Below are 14,030 nucleotides of genomic sequence, written 5' to 3'. Positions count from 1 at the left end.
GCCTTTCTTATACTATTTTCTAGTGGATCTGTTGTAGATCTGTTTTGTTTTGGTTTTGTTCCTCAGTACTACTCAGAAATTAGCTAAAACATTTATATTGCAGAAATGATATAGCAGCAGTTCAAGTCTTTTGTGCCTTACATGCTCGATTAGAAAAATCCCATTAATGATGGAAAATGCTAATCAGTGATGTGTTTCACCAGCCACTACAAGCCCACGCATTCTATGTAATCTATTGTTTATTAACCTAAGGAAGGTCATTGCAACTTTTGAGAGCTTGTGTGCAGCAAATCAAAATGGTTTCAAAACTGTGCTTCTGGACTTTGGTGCTGAAATAAGTCAAGTTTGGGTATTTTCTTGCCAGAATGACTCTGGCCTAAATTGGGTTTTTTCTCGGTGGAATGATCATTCTGTGCTTTTCATTTGTTCATTCTAATTGTCAGGACAGATGAACAGTGGAGTGGTGGCTAAGTTGATGGTGCTGCCATTAGGCAGCTAGACACTGTCTTTATCCACATCTTATTGATTTTTCTTTTCTTTCCTTGGCAGGTGACATCACACAGAAGGGATATGAAAAGAAGAGATCAAAATTAATTGGGGCCTACCTGCCACAGCCTCCCGGTATGTGTATCTGTGCTTGCGATATATGAAGACGTCAAGTGTACTGATAGTTGCCACTGTAGAAATCTGCATCTCTGAAGAAAGACACGTGGCAGAAATAAAGCTATTGTTATGCAGAATAAGATTATTCCATCCATTTTATGTGTATTTTTATATATATATGTCCGCTTTGAGGTGTGTGTACATTTTTTACATACATTGGTGTGGGTTTGGCAGTCATGTCTGGAAAATGACATCAGCCTAGGCTTGTTAGAGAGGCATTGTTGGAGGGAACGCAAGAATCCAAAGGAAAACGTGATGTCCTAACTCATTAACATCTCAGCCATGGGAAGTTTTCTGAACAGAAGTATGCACAAACCTTGGATCTTTGTAACTTCCTGTATTTCTGTGTTTCCTGGCCAAGCTTCACATTTGAAGATATCCTTAGAGTTCAGCTTGTTCTAAGGTGTGCAGGCATCTGACCTTTTACACATTCCTGGTTTTAGTACTAAGGATGGGCTGCATGCACTTGCCCATAAGGTGTAAAAATACCTTCAAACTAAATTTAATAATGTATGGCTTCATTGAATTTATTTCATATTTATGTATAAGAACTTTCCTGAGTTCTTTTACTCTTGTGAGGCACTGGATAATGAAGTTCAGTGTGGAGTTGTAGGTATTGGTGTAGACCTCTCTTCTGTCTTGGTCTCAGAGCAATGTGTCTGTGCATTTCTGGTCCCACTGACCTTACAGAGGCTTCACTTGGGCTTGGCTGTTCTCTGAGCCTTGTTTTTCTTGCAGGCCTCAGCAACAAAAAATTATCCTTCTTTTACAAAATCCTTCCTTTTTAGTGGAATTGATGGGGTTTTATTTAAACTGCTGATGTATGAAGGCACTGTCTTGTTCTCTCTTCATGAGGTTTATATATCTATTTTCTAGCTCCATAGCAGGATGCTGATTTTGTGCCTTCGGATTTCACTTGGTCTGCTCCAGTGGTGGGAACTCCACAACAGAGATCAGTGTTACAGACACCTCTGTTTTTTAAAGTGAGACAGCCTGGTTTGAGGGTGTGTGTGACATTCCTAAACCATTGGGAGCCATTAGAGAATGAAGCAGATCAAATCAACAGAATTACAATACCAGAGGTGCAGTATATTAAACTTCTGGGTATTTATTGCTCCAACTGAGCTATCAGACATACATTAGTCTTCACAGCTGGTTCTCATGAGACCTGCTTAGATTTGCTGGTTATGGAAAGCCTCACAGCGATCCTCAGTGCAGAGGCACAGTTGGTACCAGAATCTCTTTATTTTTTTAGTTGTTACTCTCCGTTCTTCACACGAACAAAAAAAGCTCTTTCTCCAGAAAGCTTGCAGTCTTCTGGTCAAGCTATATCCATGGCTGAAACTGCTGGGGGTTCATATGCATGTGATGGTAAAAGAGAGAACATGGAGAACCCTCACAGATTCACCTGTCAAGGTCTGTGCTGTGATACTTAAGTTTTGCAGTGCAAGGAGGAGCAGAGGGATCTCTGTAAGTCAGCCCTGTGGTGAGGTCCATTCAATAATTTTTATACAGCTGACTTAGAGCTGTTTTAAAGATGGGACAAAATGGAATAAGAATTTTCTACTCAACCAGTTGCTGGAAAATCTCTCACAAGGAATGTGGAATATGGATAAGTGAAGGTAATAGGATAAAAGAAATAAAATTGAAATATTATCCACTGTTTTCTTGTAAATATATTAAGCTCAGTCATTTAGCTGATGGCTAAATGGATTATTTTTTATAGTGGAAGACACTGCTTCTGCTGTATTAAAGTATTTTCCTCCATAAATGGATATTCTTTGTACTTGGGTCTTTTGCTGTCTTTGTACTTTTTGTTTGTTTTGTTGTGTTACCTTTTGGACAAAACTTGAAAAGGTTTGATTTGATATAATCCTTCTAAGACCTTACTCCTCTGAATGGCTTTAAGTCCCTGCTCACTAGGAAGGGGGGAGATGAATTCTTTCCAAGAAGAATTAGGATGACAAAATAGATTCTGCCTTTTGTAAGCCTCTGTTAATATCTCAACAATCACATACATGACCAATTAGCCCTTTTTAAAAAAAATAATTTTGTAACCTGTTTTCATGGGGAATGCAAGGATTTATAAGCTTTGATGGACTCGGATCTTGGTGTTATAAGGGATTAGAGGTTTTAGAGGTATTTTAAACCAGTATGGAAATGGACATGACTTTTTTTGGGATTGGAGGCACTGGGAAAGGGCAGGAATTTGCATTCTGTGACTGTGTTCAACAAACTAAAGGAAATCCAAAAGCATTTCCCCTCTGCTGGGACATCCAGTCCTCCTGCTGCACCTTTGCTAACATTCCTAACGCCCATGTTGGCAGAGTGGAACATCGACCCGCGTTGGCTCCGTGGGTGTCCTGTGGTGTCTGTGCGTGCGTGTGCGTGTGTGCTCTACTGCATGGGGGCAGCAGCTCCACTCGTTGCTGTAACAAATGTAAAAAAACTAAACGTGAATTAATTAGTTTTTTTCAACTTGTTACAGCAGCGAATGGAGCTGCCGCGGTACGGTGTAGACTGCAACACAGTGAAGGAGCTGCCAGAAGAATGCTCCGCACTGCCAACATTGGTGTCTGTGACATCCGGGAAGCGGCCGCTAGAGAGAGAGCAGCCAGCACAGCAGGAAACCGGCCTCTCTTTTATTTTCGTTTTGGTGAGCACGATGAATGTATCTTTTCCAGTCCGTATCTGTATATAACTGTGCCTCATCTGGAAGCCTCTGGTAGACGCCTACCTCAGTAGGATGGACATGGGGCTGCCAGTTGCAAGGCAGGACAACCAAAGGATGACATCTGGAAGGCCGTTGCTGACTTTGTCTGCCTAAGAGTGAAGTGATGGGAAGGGAGAAGGAATAGCTCTTCTTAGTAACATTTGAGCATATTAACACTTCTCTAGCTTCCATACCATGGATACTTTGGAGGAGGTTGGATACAATAAGCTGGTGAAACGCAGGAATGCATGTGTTTCTAATTCCCTTTTTGGCACTGCCTTTTTACAGAGCTCTAAACAGGCCCAAGCTCACCAGATTCCAGAGGAAGCTGTAAAAGTCTAAGCACGCCTAGTTCTATGCTGTTTTCATATAGAGATCTTTGCCTGAGCTCTGCTCACACCCAGGCCATTCAGAAGCAGACTGACTTCCAGGAACAGGCATTGGGCTGGTAGAGCAGGCTGAAGGAAGAGCATTCCACAGGGTTACATCTCTGCAAGGCAAGGCATGACTCCAGCCATGCCTGGAGAACTGTGGCCTTCTCAGATACCCATCTCTCTGGCAGGACCTGTGGCTGGTGGCAGGCATTCTGTTTTATCCCTGCATTTGTAGCAAGGCTGAAGAGGATCCACAGCCTCTCAAGACACCAGATTTTCTCTTGCCAACCATCTGGGTACATGGAGGACATCAAACTCTAGCCTGCGTGCTTGTCTGCACTTGCACAGGCTGTCCAGACATGTTGTAAGAGATGGCTGGAGGGAAGATAAGATTTGCAGTTCTATCAGAACAAGACATACCTGTAAAAAGATTATCTGTTTCAGAAACCCTTCTCCACTCATTTTCAAATCAATTTGCTATAATTCTATGAAGGCGACCTATATTAGATTCTGACTGTGTTTGTATTTCTTTTACACAGGGCTGCTCTAGGTCAGGTCCCCTCAGTCTGACATGGTTAACTTCCTCTGCCTGAGATTTTTGCAAAATGGGAAGGATTTAATGTAAATTACAATTTCAGATTTAACACTATTAGTGATATTAAACCATGTGGTAAATGTAACCACTAAAAGGGCTGTAGACATATGAAAAGACATACATTGTCTTTTTGTCATGCTTATTGGAATGCTGTCATTTTAGAAAGGGAGAGCTGTTACTTTTCAGGAGTGGGATTAATGAAAGGTAAAGACTGGCAACCAAGTGGTTGATACTCCTCCAGGTGATGTAGGAGTTGTCTCTTTGGCTCCCTGTTTCTGACAGGACAATCCCACAGAGTGTATTGTCACATGCTGTACAGGAATGTGCAGTGACACACAGGGGATGTGCCAGATCCACTGCACATCTGCAGACTGACTCTGCAGTGCATGCACAGCGGGTCTGACACATCCAGATCCTGCACAGGCTGCACATATGCAGAGGACATTTGTACTGCTCCTGCCAGGCTGTCGAACATCCAGAAATCCGGAATGGATATGCTGCGTTTGGCAGTGTTAATGGAGAAGGGATGGGGGGAGCTCCCTTTTTCTTTCCCATTAAATCCCCACCTGCTTTAAGTCAGGGAGACAAAAGTACAGCTTTGTTTTCTCAAGATGCTTTTGTCGGGATGTGAGTTTGTAGCTGGAGATGTTCTGTGTGCAGAACCGTTTTTCTTTTCTTAGTGTGCCCATGTGTCAGATATCTAAAAATAATAGTGAATCCAGACCTTTATATCAGTACATATATCCCAGTCCCTCTTGTGTGGTGACCTTTCTCTTACTGCCTCTGTAGAGGAGCCATGACAGCCAAGAGCTGAAGTAACCACTTAAACAGGGATTTATTTCAGAATAACATTCTGAATTTTATCTTGATTTGATCATTCAGTTCTTGTTAAGATAATGTGGACAACTGCATGCACACTATAAAGAGAAACCCTCCCTAGAAGAAAAAAAAAAACTAAATTACCTGTATTCCCCATAAGCTGTGGTTTTACCCAACTTGCTTCCAGTGTTTTGACAGGAAATTTGATTATTCCTTCACAGAACAGAGACAATGTTGTTATCAATTAAGCATTGCTTCTAACAGTTTAGACATGGGTGGTTCATTCTCTCTTAATCAAGTGCTGTGTCTCCACTAGATTGCTTTCTGTAATTTCCCATCATTGATACCACCAGTGTAGCTCTATTTGTAGTGTAACCATGTGGACCAGTCATCAGTGCTTTATTTATTATGGTTAATAAATCTGTGAGATGTGGTGCTTAAAAGGCACCTGCTGCTCCTTTCACATGCCTAGAGACAGATCCCTGCACCTCCTGCTGCTGGAGCCCCAACAGCACCAGCTTGGGAACATTTCAAGCTATGCAGGGCAGAAAAGATAATACATTTGTGCAGAAGATCCCTTTGCCTCATGAAAAAGCAATTTGCTGTAGAATTACAGGAACCAATTTCCATAGCCTCTCTTATTAGCATGACATATATATATATCTGTTCTCTGTGCATATATTTGCATACTTTCTATGTGTATGTGTGCATGCCTTTGCTTTCAGCTATTCCTGCTGCTAAGTCTTAAGGCACTCCAAGTAAACGGAGTGATTACAATTTAATTTTTTCTTCCACAGACATTATTTGTCAATACAAATACAATCCAACATTATTTGGATTGCAAAGATTGCAAGGAAATATTTAAACAACATTTGATTCTGAAAAAGTACTCATGTATTCGTTTTGTTAATACTAACAAGTATTCCTATCACATCTGCCTTCCTAATTCTTGAAGATCTTACCAAGGGATAACCATGATGGGACATTTCAAAGAGTGTATGTGTTGAGAACAAGGATCTCACTGAAAGGCACGTGCATTGCACAACATGTGGGCACATCCCTGAAGCAGTTAGACAGATGTTTCACAGATGAGAAACTATAGCACACATACAAATGTCTAGTAAGCCTTGGTCTTAAAAGAGAGTTTGGTTTTATGCCTGCAGAGCTTAGTGTGGATAAAAAGGAAGGTACCGAAAGCCTCTGAGAAGAACCCCTTGAGGCCATCACTTAAACATGATGGCTTCTATTTTGGTTTTGTCACCATGACTAAGAGTCCAGTAACCATTTTATATTTCTTTGGTTTTTGGTGGCATCTCTGTTTTCTGTCCTGTACCAAGAGCTCATACTATTAAGCTTTGTTCAAACACAGAGCGAAAAATACCTTCCTTCACTTTTCATGAGTACATGATGAAATCAGTTAGTAATGCAGGTAGTGGTTTCAGCACTTGGTATGATGTTTTCTGGGGGGAGGATATTTTTGGTAAACATCAGAGTTGGTGTATTTTTCAAAGAATTTGAGGATTTCTGAGGAAATAGCCATTGATGTTCCTGGAGGCCATCTGCAGAACATAAGAGCATAGGAGGAAACACGAAAGTGTTGGTCTAAAATCTGACAAATGGGTGAGGAAAGATGTCTCAATCAGAGGTGAACGATAGAGAGTAGAAAAGAAAAACATCATCGAGGGCCTTAAAGTTTAACTCAGTGCAGGAGCAGAGGAGGTGGAACCTGTGGAGGTGTTTGAAGAGCTGGGGGCCATTGTCAAGATGAGAAACTGCTGGAATTCAAAATGCTGCCTGAATTTGTCTGCAGTGTGATTTGACCAGCCCATTGGTGAATATGTTTGCTTTGTGAATAGGTAGTCTTTTACATATTCTCCAAAGAGAATCTTCAAATAGGACACTGAAGCTGTCTAAAGGAAAATGGAAATCAAACATTACATATGCACTGGAGCTGTAATGTGATTCCCACCATCACTGGGATAAAGAAGAGAGAAAAAGAAGTCCAAGATATCCATGCTAAGCTTGAATTGAAAGCTAAACCTTTCAAGGAAATGCTGGAAGGCAAAATTGAGATTGTAATAAGGAAAGAAAATTTGAGGTTTGCGCACTGTTTTAAGACAGGCCAAGAGTAAATTCAGCTGTGAAGGAAAATTTTTAATTAAACAAATCTAATCAGAAATTACATTTTTCCAGATTTATCTAGCAGAACATGGCTCCACTTTCCTGGATGTCTTTGGTTAGAAGTATTGAATTTTAAATCTCCCTTGGCTTATCCAGTGAATTAATTGCTTAGTTGTACGTTTGATGGCAAGAGTGAAATACCACGCTAAGTAACAAGTTCCTTGGGCATAGTGTGACATTTAGCATGTTTACAAAATGCACTGTGTGTTCACACCTGACTGCTTTTAAAGCTGAGCCATCAGCCATTGAATAGAAGCTCAGGAAATACTGTGAAGGTAAATACTGTTTCTTAAAACTGCACTGCAAGCACTGTGTGCCTTCCTTCCCACTGGCCCTGGAGTTGTTTGGTTTATCCTACAGCTCTGTCTTCTGGGGGCGCACACTCTAAGTTAGTTTTAGAACAATAAATGTAGCCTCTGTCTAAGAATGCCTTCTATTTCTTGTCAGTTAGACATTTCAGCTTTTAAATATTTTTAGATTAAAAAATTTGGCACAGACATGGGAATAAGAGATACATCAAAGCAGCTTGTCAGCTGTCATTAAGGAAATAATTGTCCTCCGTTGGAGAGGGCAGTGCAGCTATTGCCATATTATCAGCACATAGTGTTGCAATTTAGCTACAAAAAAAGTAGTAAAGAAAGGAGGAACAAGGAGGTGAAGGGGGAAAAAAAATTTAAAAAGAGGTGAAACCTACTTCCAGCTGACAGTTTTGTACCTTCCATGTACTTAAAGCTATCCAGCTTACAGTGGTATTGCTTAAACAGCTTTACTGAGGCTCTTGAATTTTTAGCTAAATGCAGTCAAGACAGGATCCAGCTTGCAGATTAGGATTTGTGGATTGATATATCTGCATTAAATTGTCTGCCTGTGGACCTTACATTTATGCTTCCATTCTTATGTGAAGAGATATAGTTAATTCAGTTGATGAAACCCAAAGAGCCTTTCAGTTTATTCCAAAGCAGGTAACTCCTTCTGACCACTTGCACAGCTCTCCAGGCTTCACTGGACTTACGGAGCTGCCTGAAGTTGGGTGTCTGATGCTATTCAGGACTGCCTACAGTACTGGAGACATCTGCACAGAGTGAGCACACATAAAACAGGACTCTAAGGGGACAATGCCATTCTGGTCAAGCTGCATGTTGCAGTCTGCAACATCTGCAAAAAAATTTATTTAGAATCCTGAGTTCTGGTCTAGATCTCTATTTTTCATAATGGGAGCTTAGCTTAAGCACCTTCTTGTAGACAGCTAAATGTAGGTGTCTTAGGAGCTTTTGCTTGTATTAGAAACAAGTCTGTTTGCTCCAGTGCACCTGCTGATGCCTGTGTGTGTTGTGATGACCATGAAGCACCGATTTCTCAAATAAAATAATTGTGTTCCAGACATATATATTTAACTGAAGTTCTTCATGGCTTGCAAAGAGTCAACCCTTGTGCTAATAATGCTTATCTGGTGAAGTCCTGCTTCAGCTGCAAGACTGGGGTAGACCACGGCGTTATTAAGAGTTATGCTGCTTTGATAGTGAATGTGTCTGTGCACAGGGCATTGGCATGATACTGTCCTTTCTCTTAGGAAAGCCATTCATTGCTTTGCCACCTCCCTAAATTTAGGAATCGATCCAAGTATGGATTCTCAAGCCATTACGCCGCCAATTCACAAACGTGTCTGGGCAAAGCTGCACTTGAACAGGCATTAGCACTTAACTCATGGACCCTTGTGCTAGCTGTGAAAACTATCAATTTTTTGGCTTTAGTTATGTTCAGAAGGAGAAGTGAAAAAATATATATTCTTGTTACTGCACTTTACTGCTGTAGCCTTCATGGAGGTGAACAATTCGGCTGTTAACACCACTTTGTTATTTGTGGCAACACTTCACTGATTTCATGGTACTCATTATTCTGCATGGCTTTTACTCCTACCCATCGCTCAGGAATGGCAGTGTGTAGGTTCTTGCTATTGTGTCCTTTGTCTCACACCATTGCTGGTGCTGTGGGAGCCAGGGTGCACAGGAAGCCGAGATGTGAGTCCAAGCAATCCAGCTAATTCCTGCTCCAGCCCCTTCAGTAGAGAACTGTCATCCAGTTCCTTGCTGTCTCTCCAAAGTGGGGCAGTGCTTTCTGTTTTTCAACCCTAGAGGAACACAATACAAAGAGGTCCCCACAGTTGGCTGATACAGAGCTTCTCCTTGTATTTTAGCAAACAATTAACTTCCTCATCTTAATTGGTGTTATCAGTGAGCCAAGTTCACCTTTCCTGCTCCACACTTGGGTGGAAGTTTATTCACTGTTTTTATATATCTGGACAAGTGGGAAGTAAAACTATCAAATGTTCCCCCCAGATCTCATAAAACATTTTGATGTTCTCATTTAATTTTCTATAGCCTGCTGCTGCAGGATGATGAGTTGGGGCTCTTTCTGACTGCATGAAGAAACTTCATGTTGCCAATTGGGTCAGAACTGACTTACTTAAAAGAACAAACACATGTATAAAAAGTAGAAGGAAATAAAACTTGCTAAAGTGTCTCAGTTTTAAGATTGGATGAGACACTTAGTGTATCTGTAGTGAAAACACAATCTCCATAGTGAACTGGAGGAGGGAAGAGCCCTTGGCAGTGTCAGGGAGTGCTGTGGGCAGCAGCACTGCCTGGCCGGTCGGATGTTCTGCTGTCTTCTGCCATGGCAAGGTCAGTGTTTGATGTTATCTTATGTGCACTATTTATTTTACACCTGAAAAAAGATGTTTGTGGACTGCCCACAGCTGCAGAAAAGGGACTGAGATATTTGAGGAGTCTCACAGTCACTAAGCCAGGAGAAAGAAGCTATAGGCTTGAATGTATTTTGCCCAATGGCTTTCAGGTTTACCTGGAAGATCTCCCTCCTACAGCAGTTGTGCACCTCTGAAACTGATGTTTTTCCTCACAATTTAATTTCCCCTAGATGTTTCTAAAGCCTATTGCATGTTGTTTTGTTGTTTGGAAGATGCAGTTCATCCTCTTTTCCTGTATCATCATGATGGTATACTGCAGTGGCAACATCTCAATTATTTTTGTTTGTTTTTCTCCACATGCCATTGCTCTACACAAGTCACTTGCCATGGGAAATGTAGCACTGCTTTCTTAGCAAAACTTCTGTCACATAGTATCAGTGTTAGGTGTAGAATTTTTGGGTGTGTCTTTTTAGGTTTTTTTTGTGAATATATGTGATTTCCAGAAATTATTTCATTCCTGACGATGTAGATAAGGACTGAATTGAATAATGGTGCTTAGCATCTCATACAGACTGCAACATAATTTTTGGAAAACTTTCAGTCAAAATTAGTTTTATCATTAACTGTTAATAACTATGCATTGCTCATTTTCAGGGTGACCAAATAAAGAAGGAAAAATTCTGAATATAAAAGGAGGAGAAAGTATTTATTTTGATATATAAAAGTGAAGAGAAAGTACTCCTTTTGATATTTCAGTGATTTAGAAGTCAGGCTCACCTGACTGAAAGAACATTAAGGGAAGTGAAAGCAAGTGAAATTATGCAGTACTCTATAGTGTGGAGACAGAGGAGTTAAATGAAGACATTTTATTTGATTTAAGAGAGTGAATTATTAATCACTAATCTGAGTAGAGGAAAATTTATGGATTTTTTCTGTCTTTTAGGCGCCTATGAAATTTTATGCCAAGCATGTTCTTTAGCCAACCAGCCATTCCTCCACAAAATCAAAGCAGACTTGACATTGCTGATAATCCAAAGATTTAAGAGAGAAGCTGGATTTCGAGTGCAGTTTATTTTCACAAAGAAATAATCATACAATGCCAGCTTTTTTCAAAAGATGCTTTTTAAAGACTTGATTGAAACCCAACTGAGACTGACTGAAGTAATCACAGGATTTTCAGTTGGTCTGTAGTCAACATAAAAATTCTTGTTTCCACAAATCTAAACTCTTAGTCCTCTCCAATAAGCTGGCATTGAACAGTTCAGAAGTAGTAGTGGAGAGTTTTTACATTATATTTTAATTGAAAAACACGAGCATATTTCCAAGCATTGTTTTCTTTAACTCAATTTAAAGTTATTAGTCCTACATTTGAGCTCTAAGGTCAAGGGGCCAGTTTTATTTCTGTTTATTTTTTACAGTTACACATAGCGTGTAGCTACTTCTTAAAGGAAAAAAAAAATCAAAAGAAATAATCAATTTAATTTTGTCAGACACTCCTGGTTCTTCACCTCTGTGCATCACACACCCAAGGCTCTGTGTTTTTGTTAGCTCTAATCTGAATTCATCAGCTGGGCTTGTTTGCTCACGTTCTTCTCTGGAAGAGAGGAGGGCACCACATCATGCCAGTATTACAGATGTAGGTTTGCTTTCTTTTCCTTTTGTAAGTTTGAACTTTCCTGCTTCAGTCATTGCCTTCACTCTTCTCTGGAAGTTGTCAAAGAACATCAATTTCTAGAAGTGTTTATATATCATGCTGCTGTTATATTACTACTGTGGCTTATGAAGCTTTTGAGAAAATACTATTAAAAAAAATTCATTATGAGAAAGGGATTAATAAAAGGTTTGAATCTTAAAACAGGGTGTTTAGGCTCAGCATACTCAAATGTTGCAGGTTTAAAAGGCTATTTTTGTTGTTTGCTGGAACAGGTTACTATTTTCAGCCTGGTTTGGTGCAGTTACTGTTTACTTTCTGACCATTGGTAGCTAAAAATGACTGTAGATATTACTATAGTTCCCTTCCCACAAGAACTGGTTTCCACAGGTTACTATTGTGTTGTCACCAGCTGACACCATCCATCCAGATGAGGCTTTAGATGATGCACACTAAGATTTCCTAGGAACCAATTTGCAGGAAGGTTTCAATATCCATTGCAATGATGTCTGCCTTTATTAGCTCATTAAAATATTTCCTAAATACTACATTATGAAAAGTCATCTGTTTGTGGAAATAAAAAATGCCAAGCTTACTGTCTGTTTGCTCTTTCTATGTTGTCCATGACCCTGGAAAAAAGGTTTTTTAGAGAGAACCAGGAAAATAACGACATCAGAAAAACTGACCAGAGGCAAGTAGCGCGTAACCAATTGACACAACGTGCTTTAGGCACTGAATGTTCATTTTCTACTCCTAGTGTATGTTGAACTCCTCCTCACTATAAATTTCAATCAGAATGATTGAATTGAAAAAAAAAAAAATCAATCAGAGTGAGCCATTTGTTGTTTTCTTTTTCATTAATGCAGGGGTGGACCAGGCGTTACCGCAAGAGCGTCGAACTCCTGTCACTCCATCCTCTTCCTCTCGGTATCACCGCCGCAGGTCCTCAGGGTCACGGGATGAGCGCTACAGATCGGGTGAGTGGGACTGAGGACCCCAGAACTGGAGTGAAAATTTGAAATGTCATGTTCTCTTCCTCTCTTTTTTAAAAAGAAGTTTGTTGTAAACTCATGTAGCTATACAAGGGGAACATTCACTGTGTGAATAGACACCGTCCAAGTGGGCAGGGGCGGAGTTGCAAAGCCAAGATACATCTGGAACTGGATCTGGCAGTGAGCATGAAGGCCTGCAAAAAGGCCTTCTACAGGCACATCAGTAAAAAAGGGAAGAGTAGGGAAAACATGGTCCCACTGCTGACTGGGGCAGGAGACCGGGTGACAAAGGGCATAGAAAAGGCCAAAATAATCCAAGATAATGTATCCTTTGCCTTGGTCTATGCTGGTGATATTTGAGTTCTTGAAACCAAGGCATCTGAGACCGTCTTGAGCAATGTCAACGTCTGTGAAGGAGAATCAGGACAGGGAATATTTGAACAAACTGAACGAATAGAAGTCTGTGGGACATGATGGGAAAGCATCACTGCCCAATGTGAGTACATTTTCAACTCCTCAAAAAGTTGTGTCAGGGGAGGTTTCTGCAGACTGAGAGAAAGCAAGGTTCATTGCTGTCTTCAGGAACAGCAAGAAATAGGATCTGGGAAACTACAGGCCAGCCAGACTTCTCAATCTCTTGAGCAGGTGGTAGCGTGAATAATGCTGGAAGCTCTTTTTAAATATATGAATGACAAAGCCATGATTGGGAGCAGACAGCAAGGATTTACAAATTTGTTTAAGTCGGTTGGTCAATTCATGCTTGATCAGCCTAATGACCTCCTAGAATGAAATGACTTCCCTGGAGGTTGAAGGAAGAGCAGTGGAAGTTGGATGTATGACTTTAGTGAGGCTTTTGATAGTGTCTCTCATAACATCCTCCTTGACAAATTTTTGGTGAAATTTGGATTAGATAAGTGGACAGCAAGGTGGTCTGAAAATTGGCTGGAATTGAGTTCAGAATGCTGTGATCAGTGACACAAAGTCCAACTGGACACAGACTCTGATGGGTACTGTAGGGAGTGAATACTGGCTCCAGTACCCCTTAATAGCTTCATTAGTGACTTTGCAGGTGAGACAGTGCCCTCTTCATACACTGGCAGATGATACCAAATTGGAAGGAGTGGTTGATATAATGCACATGTGTAATGCCATTCAGAGGGATCTGGGCAGCTCTGAAACTTCTTTACTCTTACCTTTGAAGGTGTAACTACATGTAATACACCCTAACAGGATGAAGGGTAGGTGTGCTCAGCTGTTGTTTGAGCTGCTTCAGGGGCTGCTGCTGTATGAGCATCCTCCTCAGACAGCAGCCTGAGGCCACAGGCTGGTTCATCTGGT

General features: G+C 40.7%; 1 protein-coding gene across 6 annotated transcripts in view; it reads left to right on the top strand.

Annotated features, from left to right (window-relative positions):
* Positions 1 to 14,030, top strand: part of DIP2C (disco interacting protein 2 homolog C) — a 308,876-nt gene that overhangs the window by 164,310 nt on the left and 130,536 nt on the right. For 4 of the 6 annotated variants that reach the window (XM_015617879.3, XM_033520375.1, XM_015617882.3 and 1 more), the window contains exons 2-4: positions 550 to 621; positions 3,152 to 3,319; positions 12,567 to 12,677. In XM_015617879.3, coding sequence (XP_015473365.1) covers positions 550 to 621; positions 3,152 to 3,319; positions 12,567 to 12,677 — 351 coding nt within the window. The remainder of the gene's footprint in view (positions 1 to 549; positions 622 to 3,151; positions 3,320 to 12,566; positions 12,678 to 14,030) is intronic. The other 2 variants (XM_033520383.1, XM_019005649.1) reach the window with 1 other exon arrangement.

This window comes from Parus major, chromosome 2 (assembly GCF_001522545.3).
Source record: "Parus major isolate Abel chromosome 2, Parus_major1.1, whole genome shotgun sequence".
NCBI lineage: Eukaryota > Metazoa > Chordata > Aves > Passeriformes > Paridae > Parus > Parus major.
Note: the sequence above shows the minus strand (reverse complement) of the source record. Positions and strands in the feature narration are given on the sequence as shown.